Source organism: Nannobrachium achirus (genome assembly GCF_963921795.1).
Source record: "Nannobrachium achirus genome assembly, chromosome: 8".
Taxonomy (NCBI): domain Eukaryota; kingdom Metazoa; phylum Chordata; class Actinopteri; order Myctophiformes; family Myctophidae; genus Nannobrachium; species Nannobrachium achirus.
In genome coordinates, this window is record NC_137817.1 from 49,969,849 (window position 1) to 49,991,499 (window position 21,651).

Consider the following 21,651-nt stretch of genomic DNA (forward strand, 5'->3'; position numbering starts at 1 on the left):
TCAGGAAATATGAAAAAAGTCTAAGAATAAAGAAAATGTAAATTTGGTGTCATAAGAGTTTGAGAGTCAGTTGTCTCAGACATGTTTAAAGATACAGGCCAACTAAGGAAGACTTGAGTGCAGTTTGGAGATGGAGCAACTTTGGCCAATCTAGTCACTCGTGCCAGACTGTGCAGGGGACATGATATGAGATGTGACATTTCCCTGAGTATGTATTTGTAGTGTTCCAGTAGGAATAGGAAACCATGTTGCTTTCTTTATTACAGTCTTTATGCAGGATATTATCCAGACAGAGTGCTCCCCCAAGCTTTCTGAAAGGAGAATCTTGCCATGCCATACAATTTTACAAAGTCCTTGGTTTGCATCTGTGCTCACACTAAAAACATCTGCTCCAGCTCCACTATGGGGGGAGCCGCTCCAAAAATAAGAAGAATGTGAATTTCATTTTGTGGAATAGTTGTCTGGTTTTAATCATGTGGAAATGTTTTCCAATTATGAATGATCTTATTTTTCTTGTTTAAGAGGGTACATTTCTGTTCAGAGAATCAGAGATGCGTGAATGTATATAGAACATATGTTTACAGGGTTTTATTACTAAAAGCTTTGACATACAAAACTGTCATACAAATAAAGTCTGTGAACTGCAACAAGCTGTTTTCATGCAGTATAATGTGTCCTTATTTTCACTCTTCTGCACTTTACACAGTTGAAAAAAGTAACCAATTTTGGCCACGAGGTGGCAGTATAATGTAATCTACGGGACAGTTTTATCTATCAAAATCAAATGTGTTTCTTTTGTGCACACTGCACAGTCAGTGATCTGTCAGCCTTCAACACCTCAGGGCAGCAGGGCTTAATTCAAGTTATTCAAAAAAAGTACAACAAACCATTGTAATGTTTGCAGATTTGAGTTATGTCTCTGTAACTTAAAGAACTATTTGTTTTACATGTTTTATGGGTTTGTACATTCTCTTTTTTACCTGATAAGGTGTATAATTAACTTCCTGGTATATTGCTCACTTCTTTATTATTATGTTTAGGCTACTTGCCCATAATAAATAAAGTAGTGCATTTTCTTTTACATAACTGCTTTAATATTATATATTGATCCACTTTATTTCAGACACAAATGAATAGGTCCATATAAAAAGAAACATGTAGGCCTATAAAAACAGACAACCACAACACAGATAGCCAGACTGTTTTCACTGAATTAAAAACAAACATTGCCTCCAATGTTGAGGAAAGAAATGGGGACGAATAGGCTATATTCTTTGACTCCACAAGTCTACACATAACATTCTTCAATACACCATGACATACCCTGAGGAAGGCTGTTGTCATCCTAAAAGAGTGGGTTATCCCACCATTCATTTTGAAATATGAATTACTAATTAGCCACAAAATAATAAAGGCTTTTTAATTTTTAAAGAGTGCCTTGGTTTCCTTTTTTTCCTTTAGCATCTTCAATTCTCTACCAAAGAGCACCTTCATCACATTTTTTTTAATCTTCTGAGCACCCAGTCTTTTTCTTTCACACCATGACATATTGTTCTGTCATTTCTTACTTGCAATACCTTTTTATTGCTTGAACAACAACAACAACAACAACAACAACTACAAAATATTGCTCCTTCGAAACAATTGTGGGCTCGCTTCAAGCCAGAAAACAATGTCTATAAAAGTACAAAATGTCAAGATCGCAGGCAGTGCTCTCTTTGACGTTACTGAAATTAGCTGCATGCATGATTTGAGGCATTTTGTTCCAAAAATGTGTTATGCAAAAGTTGACCCGCTGGTGGCGCTATAACAGGCCAATGTGAGAAGGGAGGCATCTGTTCCTTGACCTAGTGGGAATGTGCTTGCAAGATTTCACGCATATCGCAGGCTGTATTCATGAATTAATTAAAAAATAAAGTGTGCGTGCGTGCGTGCGTGCGTGCGTGCGTGCGTGCGTGCGTGCGTGAATGAATGAATAAATAATAAAGTGTGCGTGCGTGCACGTGCGTTCGTTCGTTCGCTCGTTCGTTTGCACTTTATTTATTTATTCATTCATTCATTGAATGAATGCGTTCGTGGAACGAATGCTCACTACGGTCGTCTGTATTTTTTAAGCCCTGGGAAACCCACCTTAACACCCTCATTAGCATGATGTATGCAAGCATAATCTATGCAAACCACGCCCACACGCATTTCCAAACCATGCCCCGCCCCCAATTTGCATATGTCGACTAAGCTCCTCCCCTTCATTTACATACGGTCGTCTGCATTTTTTACGCGCTGGGGAACCTACCTTAACACCCTCATTAGCATAATGTATGCGAGCATAATGTATGCGAACCACACCCAAACGCATTTCCAAACCATGCCCGCCCCCAATTTGCATACTTCGACTAAGCTCCTCCCCTTCATTTACATACGGTTGTTTGAATTTTTTACGCGCTGGGAAACCTACCTTAACCCCCTCATTAGCATAATGTATGCGAGCATAATGTATGCAAACCACGCCCACACACATTTCCAAACCATGCCCCGCCCCCAATTTTCATACGTCGACTAAGCTCCTCCCCTTCATTTACATACGGTCGTCTGCATTTTTTACGCGCTGGAAAACCCACCTTAACGCCCTCATTAGCATAATGTATGCGAGCATAATGTATGCAAACCACGCCCACACGCATTTCCAAACCATGCCCCGCCCCCAATTTGCATACGTCGACTAAGCTCCTCCCCTTCATTTACATACGGTCGTCTGCATTTTTTACGCGCTGGGAAACGCCACTTAACAGCCTCATTAGCATAATTTATGCGAACCACACCCACCCACATTTCCAAACCATGCACCGCCCCCAATTTTCATACGTCGACTAAGCTCCTCCCCTTCATTTACATACGGTCGTCTGCATTTTTTACGCGCTGGGGAACCTACCTTAACACCCTCATTAGCATAATGTATGCGAGCATAATGTATGCAAACCACGCCCACACGCATTTCCAAACCATGCCCCGCCCCCAATTTGCATACGTCGACTAAGCTCCTCCCCTTCATTTACATACGGTCGTCTGCATTTTTTACGCGCTGGGAAACGCCACTTAACAGCCTCATTAGCATAATTTATGCGAACCACACCCACCCACATTTCCAAACCATGCACCGCCCCCAATTTTCATACGTCGACTAAGCTCCTCCCCTTCATTTACATACGGTCGTCTGCATTTTTTACGCGCTGGGGAACCTACCTTAACACCCTCATTAGCATAATGTATGCGAGCATAATGTATGCAAACCACGCCCACACGCATTTCCAAACCATGCCCCGCCCCCAATTTGCATACGTCGACTAAGCTCCTCCCCTTCATTTACATACGGTCGTCTGCATTTTTTACGCGCTGGGAAACGCCACTTAACAGCCTCATTAGCATAATTTATGCGAACCACACCCACCCACATTTCCAAACCATGCACCGCCCCCAATTTTCATACGTCGACTAAGCTCCTCCCCTTCATTTACATACGGTCGTCTGCATTTTTTACGCGCTGGAAAACCCACCTTAACGCCCTCATTAGCATAATGTATGCGAGCATAATGTATGCAAACCACGCCCACACGCATTTCCAAACCATGCCCCGCCCCCAATTTTCATACGTCGACTAAGCTCCTCCCCTTCATTTACATACGGTCGTCTGCATTTTTTACGCGCTGGGGAACCTACCTTAACACCCTCATTAGCATAATGTATGCGAGCATAATGTATGCAAACCACGCCCACACGCATTTCCAAACCATGCCCCGCCCCCAATTTGCATACGTCGACTAAGCTCCTCCCCTTCATTTACATACGGTCGTCTGCATTTTTTACGCGCTGGGGAACCTACCTTAACACCCTCATTAGCATAATGTATGCGAGCATAATGTATGCAAACCACGCCCACACGCATTTCCAAACCATGCCCCGCCCCCAATTTGCATACGTCGACTAAGCTCCTCCCCTTCATTTACATACGGTCGTCTGCATTTTTTACGCGCTGGGAAACGCCACTTAACAGCCTCATTAGCATAATTTATGCGAACCACACCCACCCACATTTCCAAACCATGCACCGCCCCCAATTTTCATACGTCGACTAAGCTCCTCCCCTTCATTTACATACGGTCGTCTGCATTTTTTACGCGCTGGGGAACCTACCTTAACACCCTCATTAGCATAATGTATGCGAGCATAATGTATGCAAACCACGCCCACACGCATTTCCAAACCATGCCCCGCCCCCAATTTGCATACGTCGACTAAGCTCCTCCCCTTCATTTACATACGGTCGTCTGAATTTTTTACGCGCTGGGAAACGCCACTTAACAGCCTCATTAGCATAATTTATGCGAACAACACCCACACACATTTCCAAACCATGCACCGCCCCCAATTTTCATACGTCGACTAAGCTCCTCCCCTTCATTTACATACGGTCGTCTGCATTTTTTACGCGCTGGGGAACCTACCTTAACACCCTCATTAGCATAATGTATGCGAGCATAATGTATGCAAACCACGCCCACACGCATTTCCAAACCATGCCCCGCCCCCAATTTGCATACGTCGACTAAGCTCCTCCCCTTCATTTACATACGGTCGTCTGCATTTTTTACGCGCTGGGAAACGCCACTTAACAGCCTCATTAGCATAATTTATGCGAACAACACCCACACACATTTCCAAACCATGCACCGCCCCCAATTTTCATACGTCGACTAAGCTCCTCCCCTTCATTTACATACGGTCGTCTGCATTTTTTACGCGCTGGGGAACCTACCTTAACACCCTCATTAGCATAATGTATGCGAGCATAATGTATGCAAACCACGCCCACACGCATTTCCAAACCATGCCCCGCCCCCAATTTGCATACGTCGACTAAGCTCCTCCCCTTCATTTACATACGGTCGTCTGCATTTTTTACGCGCTGGGAAACGCCACTTAACAGCCTCATTAGCATAATTTATGCGAACCACACCCACCCACATTTCCAAACCATGCACCGCCCCCAATTTTCATACGTCGACTAAGCTCCTCCCCTTCATTTACATACGGTCGTCTGCATTTTTTACGCGCTGGAAAACCCACCTTAACGCCCTCATTAGCATAATGTATGCGAGCATAATGTATGCAAACCACGCCCACACGCATTTCCAAACCATGCCCCGCCCCCAATTTTCATACGTCGACTAAGCTCCTCCCCTTCATTTACATACGGTCGTCTGCATTTTTTACGCGCTGGGGAACCTACCTTAACACCCTCATTAGCATAATGTATGCGAGCATAATGTATGCAAACCACGCCCACACGCATTTCCAAACCATGCCCCGCCCCCAATTTGCATACGTCGACTAAGCTCCTCCCCTTCATTTACATACGGTCGTCTGCATTTTTTACGCGCTGGGGAACCTACCTTAACACCCTCATTAGCATAATGTATGCGAGCATAATGTATGCAAACCACGCCCACACGCATTTCCAAACCATGCCCCGCCCCCAATTTGCATACGTCGACTAAGCTCCTCCCCTTCATTTACATACGGTCGTCTGCATTTTTTACGCGCTGGGAAACGCCACTTAACAGCCTCATTAGCATAATTTATGCGAACCACACCCACCCACATTTCCAAACCATGCACCGCCCCCAATTTTCATACGTCGACTAAGCTCCTCCCTTTCATTTACATACGGTCGTCTGCATTTTTTACGCGCTGGAAAACCCACCTTAACGCCCTCATTAGCATAATGTATGCGAGCATAATGTATGCAAACCACGCCCACACGCATTTCCAAACCATGCCCCGCCCCCAATTTTCATACGTCGACTAAGCTCCTCCCCTTCATTTACATACGGTCGTCTGCATTTTTTACGCGCTGGGGAACCTACCTTAACACCCTCATTAGCATAATGTATGCGAGCATAATGTATGTGAACCACACCCAAACGCTTTTCCAAACCATGCCCGCCCCCAATTTGCATACTTCGACTAAGCTCCTCCCCTTCATTTACATACGGCCGTCTGCATTTTTTACGCGCTGGGAAACGCCACTTAACAGCCTCATTTACATAATTAATGCAGCCTCATTTACGTAATAATATGTAAATGAGACGCGTGCGTCTCATTTGCATAATTAATGCAGACCACGCCCCCCACTTTGAATAATTAGGCTAATTAGCTCCGCCCCCTGCATTCGTGTGTAATTAGCAACAAGACACGTGCGTCAAATGCATGTTGTGCAGTCTCATTAACATAATTAACGCAGACCACTACTTTTCCTTTTTTTTGCTCATTAACATAATTAACGCAGACCACGCCCCTCAATAACATAATTACCGCAGACCACGCCCCCAACCTCATTAACATAATTATTTATTTATTTATTGAAGGAAGGAAGGAAGGAAGGAAGGAAGGAAGGAAAGAAAGAAAGAAAGAAAGAAAGAAAGAAAGAAAGAAAGAAAGAATGAATTTGACTAAATTTACGGGGTTCTTAACAAGGAGGCAATTAATTAATTAATTAATTAATTAATTGAGGCACGCACGCACGCACGCACGCACGCACCACGCCCACACACCCACACGCATTTCCAAACCATGCCCTGCCCCCCCCCATTTGCATAAGTCGGCTTAATTTACATAATTAATGCGTGCGACGCCCCACAAAACTCATTACGTTAGGCCCACTCGTTAAGTCAGACTCCTCCCTCTTGTTGAAACCACGCCCACTCGTTAATAGCAGATCTACAAGCTCACAACGCGTCTTGATGCGACGCGTTGTGAGCTTGTAGTTGAAACCACGCCCACTCGTTAAGTTCGACTCCACCCCTTGTATTTGCGTGTAATTAGCACGTCAGCGCGGTGACGAGAACGCTTGTCATGCGGCCTCATTTACAGGAAGGAAGGAAGGAAGGAAGGAAGGAAGGAAGGAAAGAAAGAAAGAAAGAAAGAAAGAAAGAAAGAAAGAAAGAAAGAAAGAAAGAATTTGCCTAAATGTGTGGGGTTCTTAACGAGGAGGCAGTAGTTACGCACGCATGCACACACACTTTCTTTTTTTATTTATTTATTCATGTGTTCGTTCATTCATTATTTATTTATTTATTTATTTATTTAAATAAATACTCTGTTGCTAGTATCCACAACTTTCCAACATCCCATAATGCATTGCGCAGAAGTTGGATGGAGCTTCCGTAAGCTTGTATGTGTTATTTAATACCAGTAACACGAGAAGCCAGACAGCGAGTTTGGAGACGGTAGCACGCTGCAAAGCGGAGTTATGGCTCTTTAAAGCCCAGCCGATCGATAGGCAGACGCCTGGGGGGGGGGGCGGAGTCCAGGGCGGAAATAAATAAATAATTAATTACATAAATAATCAGTCTCGGAAACAGTCGGGAAATAAATAAATAAATAATCAGTCTCGGAAACATAGTCGGGAAGTAAATAAATAAATAGATAAATAAATAATTAAACCAGTAAGACTCCCTAATATATACTGACTGCGTAGCGATTTGCGTGATTTTACAAGTGGGTTTGTCTGCAGACCACAGATTAGGGGGGCGGATTGTGTGAGGGATGCTATTGGATAGTATGAGAATGACTCAATCCGCCCCCTGGAATCTCAATCCACCCCCTATGACGAGCCTGGAGCTCGGAGCTCCAGGGCCCAGGGGCCGGCGCGGCCCCTCGCCGCTCGAGGCCGACCTGGGGGGCACTCTCGGTGGGGCAGGAGGTACCCCACCGAGCTCCGGAGGTGGTCGAGTATGCTGGTGCTGGGCGGAAAGTGGCCCAGATGGGTGTCTCTACTCGGGTTTGGGATGCAAAAGGTGGTCCCTGGTTCTCTGGAGGTCCCGGGGACCCCCTGAGCTTGTCTCCCATGCCCCTGCCTTTTAGTGTTAGTCAGTGCTTAAAGTGGGCACTGAGCCAGGGAGCCTGGAGCTCGGAGCTCCAGGGCCCAGGGGAGACACGCTCAGGGGGTCCCCGGGACCTCCAGAGAACCAGGGACCACCTTTTGCATCCCAAACCCGAGTAGAGACACCCATCTGGGCCACTTTCCGCCCAGCACCAGCATACTCGACCACCTCCGGAGCTCCAGGGCCGGGGGGGCAGCGCCGTCGCCGGCCTGCCCCACCGAGAGTGCCCCCCAGGTCGGCCTCGAGCGGCGAGGGGCCGGCCCCTGGGCCCTGGAGCTCCGAGACAGGGAAATAATTCATTCAATAAATTAATAAAGCTCCTTTTAGTTGAGCTTGTACCAGTGAACTGTACTGTCATGAAACTTGTCATAAAGTCTTCAATCAATCACTCGATAAAGGGATCAATACTGCATTAGATAAATAACCCACATTTACCCAAAACAGCTGATCCACAAGCCCACATGCAGCCTTGTAGATCGGCTGTTTTTATTGTTTTAGTTTTTAAATTGTTTCCCCCTTTTTCCCCCTGACTTAGTCTTTTCTAGGATCACCTTTTAGTTGAGCTTGTACCAGTGAACTGTACTGTCAATGACACTGTATACCTATGACAGTCCTATATCTATAATTAGTTCATTCGTGAATGACTTCCCTGTGGAAATAAGCCAAAAACATTACTAGGATCTCCTTTTAGTTGAGCTTGTACCAAATCATGTTTATTACGTATCTATCTATCTATCTTCCTAAGTCACATGCATTCACATTGCACTGAACGAACGCACGCACGCTGCGCAGGTCAGCTCAGCAGCTGGCTTTTTTTTTTTGTAAAGCTCCAGCCAGAGTCAGGCGCCGAGGTGGGGGGACGGCACCAAGCCGGACTTGCGAGCCCAGGCAGCGGCCGAAGGCCGCTGCCCCCCCCCAACCCCCTGGAAGTGCGGTAGACTGCATGCCTCTAGAACCTATCAGTAGGTCCCCATCCATAGACGGCGCTGTAGCCAAGGAATTCTCCCCCAGTCACTCACCTGACACACCAGGAAGTGCAGTGCACCAGTCTGTGTTGGAGAAGCGTGATTGGAAATTGTTGGGCAAGCAACATGCATGTTGCACTGCTGCTGCTGCCTCGAGGTAGGAATCACTCATCTATATACAGTATGTGTGTTCACTAACAGGGTTAAACTGCTCCACGTTGTCACAGTAATCATTGCTATAGAGTGTTTGTTCAGTAACAGTGTTAAACGGCTCTATATTGTGACAGGAATCGTTCCCACCGAGTCTTTGTTCACTAACAGTGTTACAGTGTGATATGAAAGAATCCACATGAGGGCAGTGTTTCCATTCTCAACTCACTGAGTTGAACAGAGGGCGGAACCCAATGCAATAACAAGTCCTACTAGAAATACTGTTCCTTCGAAACAGTGTGGGCTCGCTTCCAACCCCAAAAAATAATAGTAAAAGTGTCAAGGTCCCAGGCAATGCTCTCTTTCATTTTACTGAGACCAGTAGCATGTTGGGAACTGAAGTTATGGCTGTTTAAAGCCTGGGAAGAAAGAGGGGGGGACCTGTGTGTGTGTGTGTGTGTGTGTGTGTGTGTGTGTGTGTGTGTGTGTGTGTGTGTGTGTGTGTGTGTGTGTGTGTGTGTGTGTGTGTGTGTGTGTGTGTGTGTGTGTGTGTGTGTGTGTGTGTGTGTGTGTGTGTGTGTGTGCGCACGCCCCGGACTCATTTTTGAAGCTTGTGATTGGCTGAACCGGACGTAGGGAGCGCTCCGTTGTAGTCACTTGAACCGCGCGAGGTGCACCAAAACCCAATTATCATGGCGTTTATCGTGCGCTTGCCCAGGCCGTAAATACAACGATTGCATTCACCACGGCTTCGTAACTCGCGCGGCGCTCCGCCGGCCGCTTGCAATGTCGTGGACAATAACTGAAAACGAGCGCTCTTTGCCGTTTCCATCCATCTTTCCCAGTTGGATCCATAATCACGCGGCACTGCACTGTCTGACTGACAGACGAGGAGTTCATTTCATCGTATATTTTTGTTTTAAAGACTTTATATTGACATTGGTTTAAAAAAAGGCGTTGAAAAGCCGGCTATACAACGACTACACCCAGACAAATAGCTTAATGATCGGATGGCTATTGGAATCATTTTACACCAATATTTCGAGATCAGTTCTGCAACGTGGAGTTGTTTTTTTAAAGAAATGTTTATTGAAATATGGATTAAATCTAATTGTCTAAATTCGGTGTAAATATAAACGTTGATACGGCGACTATAATTAGTTGGCTAAATCTCGGCTAGATCTAAACTATACTTAATAATGATCAACGGATATTATAATTATGTTAGTCCAATATTAGGAGATCAGTTAAGCACCTTACTGTTGTTTTTTTTAATAAATTGTTATCGAATCATGGAATAAATTGCAAAGTATATTTTCGGTGTGAATATAACCGGAATCTAGCCGGGTGAAATTAAGGCTAAAAAAAAACTAGTCGTGTAAAAAACGACTATTGCTCAGTGGGATATGAACAGTCATAGGTGGAAAAAGTACTCAGACTTTTTACTTAACACTCTTTTACAAGTAAAAGTCTGGAATTCTACATTTATTTGAGTAAAATGACAAATGTATTGGTATCAAAATGTACTTAAAGTAAAAGTCCTCATTATGCAGAATGTCCCATTTCACAAGTTTTCAAATGTAGTAAAATCTTTTTAAAATAGCAGATGATGCGACGCATTGTTAGCCTGTAGATCTTCTATTCTCAAATGGCCGAAATGTATAGGGCCGAAGCGGTTAATGTATGTTTTGTAATAATTATCAGAATCTACAAAGTAACTAACTAGTAACTAAAGTTGTCAAATGTAGTGGAATAAAAGTACCATTTTTGGATCTGAGATGTAGTGGAGTAAAAGTAATAGTAGGCCTACTGAAAATTGGAAATACTCAAGTAAAGTAAAAAAGAAAGTAAAAAGAAAGTAAACATGTGTAGTTGTGTACATTATTTAAGTAAATGTACTTAACTTTACACCAATATATTTATAATGGACCACTGCCAGAGGAAAACTGTAAAAATGAACCCCTGTTAACTTTATTATTAGGTGGTAGCCTGTCTTTACAAGAATGTTGTTCTTATTTCTAAAAATACATTGAGCAAGACGAGACTTGATTTTGAAGTATTAATATGTCTGGGTGTGTTCTTGCAGACAGATACAACCAGGCATACTTACTGTAGGCTACATACAGTCAGGGCAGGCAAGACATAGTGGTTTTATTTTAACATCAGATACAAGTTTATTGATTCCAGTGTTAGGAAAATAAACAGGATATATGGTATGGTATACTATGACTTTCTATGACTAATTAGTTCTCTGGTTCAGTTTAATATATTTTATTTTCTAACCCTTATATATATGACATAATATAAATATTGAAGTGTAGGTGCATACCTTAGTAATACCACACATTACACCACATGTGTATGTGGTATACAATGTACCTTTGTAATATATGTATTTATTTAGTGGAATGTTGTATGGATGAATGTAAGTATATATAAATATATATGTAGTCTATATATGCATTTAATGAATTTGTTGTTGGGCGGCAGTGGCTCAGGGGTAGAGAAACCGTCATTGGAACACAGAGGGCTAACCCAGAGTTAGTGTTGAAGAGTCCTTGAGCAAGACCCGAAGCCCTAGTTGCTCTCTGTGAGCCTTGCATGGTTTCCCCTCCGCCATCGGTGTATGAATGTGTGTGTGAATGGGTGAATTTAATGCACAATCTCTGAAAAGCGCCTTGGATAAAGGCGATATATAAATGCACCATTTACCATTTACAAAATATGAATTTTCATTATAATATAGTTGATATGAGAGCAGATTTCTTTGCTCATAGTCATCCTGCAGATGGTGCTGTTTGCCTGTCATTAGGATACGCACACACCATAGCATAGCACATAAATAGAGCAGCCATGTCTGCCCAGACCTGTTGAAAGATATACCCCCAGCCATCAGATGACCAGTCCGCCTATATCATTCTGATCCCCCCCCCCCATTCTGCATGTTGCAGGCAGGGGTTATTGCGTTCAGTTTCTCTCACTCAAAGAGGTTTAGGGGCCATCTAGCCCTCTGTTTGCAAGGATTTCAGAGGTAGGGGAGAAATAATATATATTTGTGAATGTAGGCATGGAACAGGTTTGAGCCCATAAAAAAAACTAAAAAGAAACAAAACATTTTGGAATATCTTAGTTTTGTAGATGCAAAGGAATATCAGTGGTGTGTTCTAGATTTCTTTGGATGGCATCTATAATATTTCCCTCCCATACGCAGGTGCCGCGGTCAGCGAATTAAGTTTTAATACTATGAAGTGTGACAGGTCTATTGTTTAATGTGTGTTCTCCAGCTGCCATTATCACCTCAATAAAGACAATAGCCAGCACACATATATGATCTTCACCTCAGACTAGGCTGAAGTCCACATTCTCGCTGCCCAGCACCTCCTCCTATGTATCAGATACGCTTTCTCTTTCGCTTTTTGATTGGCTACGCTTGGCTAGAACACACCACTGAGGAATATGTAATTGGATAATTTTATCAAGCACTTAACGCTGTGAACTTAGCATGTTGTAAATGTAAAATAAAATACATTTGTCTCCTGTTCCCCCCCAGCCCAGTCCAGGCGCAAATCTATCTGAAGAGATGGCTATCGCCCATGTGGCTACAGAGTACGTCTTCAGTGACTTCCTGCTGAAGGAGCCCAACCAGAAGCGCTACCGTAATGTGCGCACCGAGCTGGCCGTGGACATGATGGTGACGTGTGTCGCCGTGGGGCTTCCCCTCCTCCTCATCTCCCTGGCCTTCGCTCAGGAGGTGTCTGTGGGTGAGTTCAAGTTGCTCCGGAGGGGTCGTCAGAAGGGTCTGAATCAGTGGTTCTCAAACTTGTCCCCAGATGATTAGCTTAATGTAAAAAAAAATCTGGTATCTGCACATTTATAAAGTGAACATTTAAGGATTTCCAAGACCGTTTTAATGCCAAACTGGCCAAACTGTCAAATATTAAGTAAGCAAGAGGCGAACATTGTGAAAATAGCTCACGACAATGTTCACAACGCCTCGCACTTCGAGGCGTTGTGAGCATGTAGATCTGCTATTTTTACAATATTTATCTGTTAGATGTAATACCTACAATTCCAAGTGCTTGTCAGGGTGGGGGTCCCCAGTTCATATATCATTATTTTGGGGGTCACGGCCTAAAAAGGTTTGAGAACCCCTGGTCTGAATGTACCTCCACTGTGTTGGCGGAACGTATCGCGATTGACTGGTGTATTTATTTATTTATTTTCCCAGACCGGTGCAAGGTCGAGCACCCTGCCGTTCCCATTGTGTTGCGCTGCGTTGTTGTGTATTGGCTGCATGCTCTGCCTGCCTTTCCATGACCATTCTGTTATGGCTAGTGGCTACGTAACTCGATCAACTAGGTGCCAGACGAACTAATACACAACAACTTGTTGATCTGTGTATGCCTGCTGTGGATGTGAATTAAGCTTGGGGTGCTAGAACGAAGTGCTCCTATGATAAACTGACTGACCAGTGTTCAGATTACTGCAGTGCAACAAAGTGAGAGCCGAGAGGAGAAACACAAGCACAAAACGCATCAAACAAACCTCAGTGGAATGAAAGTGCACTGTGGCATGGATTACTTTTTCACCGAGGTGAAAAAAACAATTGTCTCTTATTGTAGGCTGCTACAGCTGACATCTCACCTATACTGTGGTTTAAAACAATGGGTGCCGTCCGGGTAGGGATGGGACGATATGAAAACTATCATGATTATTGTGACAAAAGAAATCGCTATTTACGATATTATCGTGATAATCCAAATATCCCCAACATCCACGCGTTGTGAGCTTGTAGATCGTCAATTTTTTTGGCAAAGAGATTTGGTAGAGTGGGAAAAAAGACTGTATCAAGTACGTATATTATGTTTTACCAATAGAGGGGGTGTCCAAAGTGCGGCCCGTGGGCCAAATGCGTCCCGATGACACATTTTACATGGCCCGCTGCTTCATTCCTAAATTGTACTATAAATAGCCCGCCAGCATCGTCAAACAAGAATATTTTATAGTATAATTTGTCAGGATTCCTTGTTCCCTTTCGTCTCAATCTGAAGGGGTCAAAGAAAGGCTATTTTGCTGTATTTTTTACCTTGCATGTCTGATTATCATTTGGTGAGTTATTTGTGTTTTGTTCAGAGCACACACCTGACAAAAGACCATTGATATTAAATATTGATGATGATACTAGTTAAATAAAATATTTAATTGTATGTGACTTTGTTATGGTCCGACCGAAAGTCGGCCCTTGGGCGTTTTAATATTTTTTTCTAATGTGGCTTTGAAAAAGGTTTGGACACCCCTGGTTTAAGTGGTACCGGACATGCTGCTCAGCAAATAAAAGGTGAATTGATCCCAGTGCATGACGGAGGACGATTTCACGATAAATTAAATTTCCACGATACGATTATCGTGAGTGGTTTTTTTTTAATCACGATAAACGATAATATCGCTTATCGTCCCATCCCTACGTCCAGGTGCGTCTTTCTTTTTTCTTAAAAAGTGGGGTCCAGGGACACTTGAGGGGGTTCCAGGGGGTCCCCAGATAAATAATGGATAGTTAGGAACCAAATGCACCGTTGTGTGGCTATAACTCTGAGTGTACAAATAAACCCTGACGGGTCCATTTGGTTCCAATTCTACACTCAGAGTTATGGTGGTCTGTGGTCTGCAGTGTTCTTAGAAAATAGAGAAAATAGCTGATCGGCTATTTACAAAAAAGTGTTGACATTTTTTGAAAAGGTTGAGAACCACTGCTGTAGGCAACAAAACAGTAGCAGGTGGATGAAGCGTGTTATTCTGGAGCATAATAAAAGCAGAGGTGTTTAAAACTGAATGTACAACCGAATGTATAGCACTGTAAATAATAATTTACAGTGCAGGAACGTATGTCTATTACTACCACAGGCCAGACTGACTGCTATATTTAGCAGCCAAACTACTTGAACTCGCATCGGAACAGATTAGACCCTGCCATTTTGACATGTCATACTGTATGTAAACACATTTTAATGGTAATTAAAATGGGTCTGTTTCAATTAGGTGTTTGTACCAGCAGTGGTGCTTTGGGATTTTTTTTTCCCGGGCGGACGGTCATTTATTGACGTCACGTGCACGCACCTCTAGAGGCTATTTAGATAGAAAGGATGTCAGAAGATCTAATGGTGGGAAAACAATAGTTTTGTAATTAAGACTAGTTTTCTAGTCTTAATTACATTTGCATTGTTACTTAAGATTTTATGTTCTACTTTCTTTTAATTCATTTAGAAAATACAGCGCTGCAGTAGGCTAGAGAAACAAAGTTTGCCTTGAACGAATCTCAAACACTAAATACCACAGTAATGGAGCCATGTATGAGGACACCCACACACACGACACATGCAGTCACAGCTGGAAACCTAGGTGTTAAAGTAGGCTATACTGTATCCATATGAATAGAGGACGCTCACACATTCACCACTAGAAACCTGTTATGAAAAGTTGTAGCCACTGATTAAAGTATTGCTTGTAGTTATCGCGGATTCGCGGGGTGGGGGGTCGCAGCTCTCGCGGGGGGGTATGCAGACTATGCACACGTTTACACGCTCGTGCACCATTCGGTGCCGTCCGTGCGCGTGCATGTGGGGAAATATTTCCGGCCACATGGCGTCCGGTCGCGTCCGGCCCCCAAAGCGCTACTGTGTACCAGCATGGAAAACCCCGGCACAGTTAACTTGATGTTTGTACACAGTCACAGTAATGTCTCTGACACAGTAATGTCTGCTGTGAAAAGGGTCCATTCATTGGACTCTAAAAGGGGATTGCCGTTTTCTTCAACCTACTTAAAGTATGAACACGGGGGTTGTTTCTGGGAGAGGAGAGCAGTGTTTTCATAACTCAAAAAGGAGTTTTTCTAAATGACAAGATTTTAGATTCAGAATCAAAATACAGAAATGTCTTTGTTCGAACACATAACTTTGTCATTGCGTGTGCGTGCCTACGGTGCGTAAATAATTAATATGAGTCTCATTGTATGTGTCCTAGGTACACAGATCAGCTGCTTTGCCCCAGCTAACTTCTCCTGGAAGCAGGGTGCTTATGTGGATTCGTACTGTTGGGCAGCAGTACACACTCACACCCTCCCTCTGTGGCTCCATAAGGTGAGTGGTACACACTCACACACCGTCCCTCTGGCTCCATGTTGCGAGTGCCCTCTTCTTTGCGATTGCCTGCTGGGGGAGGGGGGGGGGGGCATCAGTGCCGGGAACATGAGCAAACTGGAAAAAAAAAAAAAAATCAGGAAAACTTGCTCCCTCTTTGGGGTGGAGGAGGTTGTGAAGGTGCATATAGCAAAGAAACTGGACACTAATCATAGACATCCACTTACACCTTGAGATTGTGGTGGAGCGGGAGATGATCGACTCATCTATCCCAAGGGGAAATGAAATAGACCGTTTCAGACGGGGTACTATTAATGCGGGCGTTCTCGCTTGGATCAGCGGGGATCACGCTGCGGTGGAGACGCCAACACAATCGCTCCGCGAGTGAACGCCGGCCGATATTACAAAGGTGACCACAATCCAAGTCTTGCTGTCCGCAAGCGCATGCACGAAACGAGCACGCACGTGAGAATTTCGCGGGACTGGGTACTTTGATCCAGGGGATGAGCGTAGGGGTGGGCGATATGGAAAAATACAATATCACGATATTTTCCCAAGCTGTATCACGATACACGATTTTATCACGATTCTTTTTCACGTTGTTTTTTATGTTTTTTTTTTTTTTCAAGGTACTTGACAAAAACTAGACTCTCCGCAGTCTCCGGGTTCCTTTTGGGAAGTCTAAATTGAACTTTACAAGTATGTAACTCTGACAGTATACAAATGAAACCAAATGGACCCTTACGGGTCCATTTGGTTTCATTTGTATACTGTCAGAGTTAAGTGGAGACCTTGACATTTTTAAAGTTTGAGAACTACTGATTTAGACCAAAATGCAGGTTTAAATTGAATTCTGCAATGAATCTCTGTATTAACGATTAAACAGGATTTTTTACAAGGCTCCCTCATATGTATCACGATATATACGATACATCTGAAAAGGCATATCGTGGAGACATTGTATCGTCTCCACGATAATTATCACCATATCGCCCACCCCTAGATGAGCGAGTGACGTCAGGACTTCGGTACTCTATTCTGAAACCGACACCACGTACAGTATTGAATTCCCCCAGTAATCCCAGCCTACCCCTCTTTTCTCGCCCACTATCCTGTCAGTTCTTCCCCTACATCCTGCTCCTGGTGGCGGTGATGATGTACGGCCCGGCTCTGTTCTGGAGGTTCTCCACCGCTCCTATCCTGCAGTCTGACCTGGGGTTCATCATGGAGCAACTGGACTGCTGCTACAACCGGGCCGTCAACCTGGCCAAACGCATGGCCACCACAAGCCTGTCCACTGCCTCTTTAGACAGGTAAGACCCCTGAATCACACTTTTTGTGTTTCTCCTTTTCACACTTTCTATATCTATTGTTTAACCCATTTAGGCCTAGGATTATTGACTGCTTTAACTATTGAAAAATAGCAGATATACAAGCTCACAGCGCGGCACCGAGTGCCGCGCTGCGAGCTTGTAGATCTGCTATTTTTGAAAAATCATGATTTTTTTTTTGCAAGTCTTTCAATATATCTACTTAAAAGCGAACATTTGTAACTCAAATATTTACTTCTGGGTGGTCCCTGGGACAACATGTTTTGAGATGGGGGTCCGTGGCCAAATACCTGTAATTTTGGGGGTCCTTGACAAGAAAAGGTTTGAGAACAGCATGATTTAGAGGAAGGATTTAGAAGTCGGGTCAAAGATCGTGTCAAAGATATTCAAAGACTTGCACTCATTTTCACGATGTTTCAAAAATAGCAGATCTACAAGCTCGCAGCGCGGCACTCGGTGCTGCGCTGTGAGCTTGTATATCTGCTATTTTTCAAAAGTTAAAGCATAAAATAATGGTTAAAGTGGTTAAAATCTAACACGACTCGGGCGCGTTCCAGGTATTTGAGAGTTAAAAGAACATTGTATTGTAAAGTTAGTCATAACAGAAATATGACAGAGAATGCCAAATTGTGTTTTCTTCAAATACGGGGGTGGCAGTGGCTCAGGGGTTGATAAACATTAGAACACAGAGTTCGATCCCGGGCTCCACCAGAGTTAGTGTCGAAGAGTGAGCCCTAGTTGCTCCCGGTGACCAGGTTGGTGCCTTGCATGGTTTCCTCAGCCATCGGTGTATGAATGTGTGTGTGTGTGAATGGGTGAATGTAATGCACAAGCTCTGTAAAGCGCCTTTGATAAAGGCTCTATATAAATGCACCATTTACCATTTACAATTTACTCCATCTCCCTCCTGCCCTCTTGTGGCCAGTGACCCTACTGAGGGTTGCTTCATGTACCCCCTGATGGAGAACTACCTGAAGACCAAGCGTTTTTCGCGGGTGTTGCTGGTTCGATACCTGCTGTGTCGTGGCCTGACCCTGCTGACCCTCCTGTGTGCCTGTGTCTACCTGGGCTACTACCTCCAGTTGGCCTCAGTCACCGATGAGTTTGGATGCACGCTGCGCACCGGACTGCTCGTCAACGACTCCACCGTTCCCGAAAAGGTCCAGTGCAAGCTCATCGCTGTCGGGGTCTTCTCATTGCTCAGGTACTTGAGACCTATTTTATCATTTTTGGAAAATGCGAAGAATTGCTCATTTTAAGGCTAGTTCTTTTAGCGCATTTTTGCAAATGTTTGAACATTTTCGTCTGGGGTCTTCTTGCTCATGTGATATTTCAAGTCACCCTCCCAAAATTAGTTTTAAAGGAGTAGTTCACCCCCAAAATGACTTTTTTTCTATTGATTAGTCACGCCATGGAGAGTAGAGTTCAATAATATTTTTTAGTTTTTTGTCGCATTCCTAAGACAAAAATGTGATGATAACAATACATATACCCCCATTCGTTCCAGATGGGGACCCGTTTCGAAACGGGTCCCCATCCGGAATCAATGGGGGTAAATCTACTCGAATTAAATTTTTGTCTTAGGAATGTGACAAAAACCAAAAAATAACTCTACTCTCCATGGCGTGACTAATCAATAGAAAAAAGGTCATTTTGGGGGTGAACTACTCCTTTAATTAAACATGTTGAAAAAATAAATTGAAAAGGAAAAAGATTGAAAGTGTTTAAAAATCAAACAATATGATATATACGGTGATGTTGAAATTATGATCTTTCTCTTTTGTTTGATTCTGATGTTCAGCCTGGTCAACTTGGTGGTGTACCTTACGCTCGTCCCTGTGGTCATCTATGCCAGCTTCCGTCCACTCTTTTGCCATTCTTACGCAAGTTTCCTGAAAATGTACGAATTGCTGCCCACTGTGGACGTTCTGCCCCACCCTGGCGGCCAATGGGACGACCTCGCCATGTACGTGCTCTACCTGCAGGAGAACCTCAGCGAACTCAAGTCCTACAAGTACATGAAGGTGTGTGTCTGTGTATCCACGTGCAAAATCTTCACGTCAAAAACATAGATTTGATTAAATCTTTATTCGAGAACACTCAGATTATAAGCAAACAAATGAATAAAAAATATAACATTTGAAAAACGTCACCGACTTATAATGACATGCTCAAAAATACGGACACCAGATTAAAAGTGATTAAAAATCAGGACACATGGGCTGTGTAATTACTGCGTGTTTCCTAAACCCACCAGGCTTGAGTTAAGTCCCGCCTCGCGGAAACTTATTGAGAGAGGCGTTTCCGCGAGGAGGGTCTTAGCTCAAGCCTGGTGGGTTTAGGAAACACGCGTAATTACTCAGTGTCGCTTTCAGGGCAGAAATCCAGGCGTTACTGTGTACACAGGCCACAGTGGCTCGTATGACTTTACAGTTCACCACACACGCTTACAACGTTTTACATACCAAATGGGATTTACAGCAGGACCGCCCAATGAATGAAGGTTGACTGCCAGTGTGTCTGGTTCAATAGACACATCGTCAGCCACGTTTTAATTAGATAGTGATGATTTCCAACCCGGGCCATGTTTCTTTTTATGTGTTGTCACAAGTGGCTCTATTTCACAATGATTAAGAGAGAAACACAAAAGCAATACATGAGAAGAAAGGGAGTCTACTGCTTCACCTCAGCAAAACAGGGCAAGCCTGGTGCATCACAGGAGCAGGACAACAGCAGTTGTAGAATAACAAATATTTAATTGTCCAAGCTGTTCCAATGTCAATTCTTTTCTACAAAAAGAATACATGTATATTGTACCTCTTGTAGCCAGAGTTAAACGTGTGTCCCAGTGTGGAACCCAGTTGTGAACTACTGTTATGTGTTGTGTACAACAGGTGCTTGAGTTGCTGAAAAGGCAAGGCGAGTGTTCAGGAGAGGAGTTTGACTTCATGGGGCTGCTGCAGAACCTCTGCCAGGTGAAGGTTGACACTGTGGATGGGAAGAAACGGACGCCGTCTAAAGCTAAACCTGCCAACCCCAATGGGAGTCCTACCACTGCCCACACTGGAGCTGCAAAAGATGGCAGCGATGGTGCAAAACCACCTTCTCTGGCGGATACAAGCTTGATTATGAGGGGTGAGTGTGGAGAAGGACAGTAATAACTGAATTATCATATAATAGGATCTTATATTGAATATGTGGTTTACAAAACACATCATGGATCATTACAGGCTGGTTCCCTCAGATGACAAAAACAGCCAGCATGTCAACCATATGGCGTAATTAAAAAGTGTTCTGCTCAGCACAGGCATGATGCAACATCATTTATATTTCATCATTTTCATGTTGGTTAAAAAAAAAAAAAATCTTTGCTTTTCTTTTTTGTGTGAGTATCTGTTGATGGCAGAGTGGTTAAGGGGTAAATCAGACTTTGTTTGTTTGTTTGGTAAAACATTGTTTAGATGCTTAAACTATGTAACCTTTTTTAATGAATAATGTGTACTTACACTATCGTACAACAAAGTATAAATTGAGCTTAAAATTGTAAGAATTGTAAAATCTTTGGTCTGAACTAGGCTTAAGACACTGGCCTCCATCTTGGCTCATTATGGAATCCAATTCACAATGCGTGCTTGTAGATCTGCTATTTTCTGTCTTATTTACTACAGTATAACGTGCCCAGAATAGGAACATTAGAGTTTAGTTCAAAACAAAGACTACCAGCCCAATTAAGTGTAAAAATCCTTTTTCTTTTCGCCCCCAGAATTATCTCCTCTGTTGCCAGGAAACAGTGACGTTACAGGTGGAGGAGAGGTCCGCCATCGAGTGGTCTGATTGGCTGCTGGCCAAGCGTTGGACACAGACCTGTCTTGACTCTGTGAATGTTGCATAGCGCAACATCCACCTTAGAGGAAGACCGGACTCGGACAGATAACAGAGCACTAATAGAAGAGATTAACGGATTGATTTGCCCATTGTCCTTAATCATTGCAGTATATGTGATGGCAGTTGCCCACATGGGGAGATATCCAGAAACCAAATATTTTGTCATACAATGTTAAATGCATTTCAGCATGTATTGTTTTTCTCTTTTTCTTTTATCCTAAAATATTCTTAGGATTTAAATATTTTT

At 43.5% G+C, this 21,651-nt stretch overlaps 1 protein-coding gene across 1 annotated transcript; it reads left to right on the forward strand.

Moving 5' to 3' along the window:
• Positions 1–12,635: 12,635 nt before the first annotated feature.
• Positions 12,636–21,353, forward strand: LOC308290181 (pannexin-1-like; the record flags this gene model as incomplete). The annotated part of the gene is made up of 7 exons (XM_080731956.1): positions 12,636–12,816; positions 16,073–16,188; positions 17,308–17,501; positions 18,445–18,723; positions 19,321–19,543; positions 20,414–20,609; positions 21,283–21,353. The coding sequence occupies 7 exons, from the start codon at positions 12,636–12,638 to the stop codon at positions 21,351–21,353; spliced, it is 1,260 nt and encodes a 419-aa protein (XP_080588082.1).
• Positions 21,354–21,651: the final 298 nt, after the last annotated feature.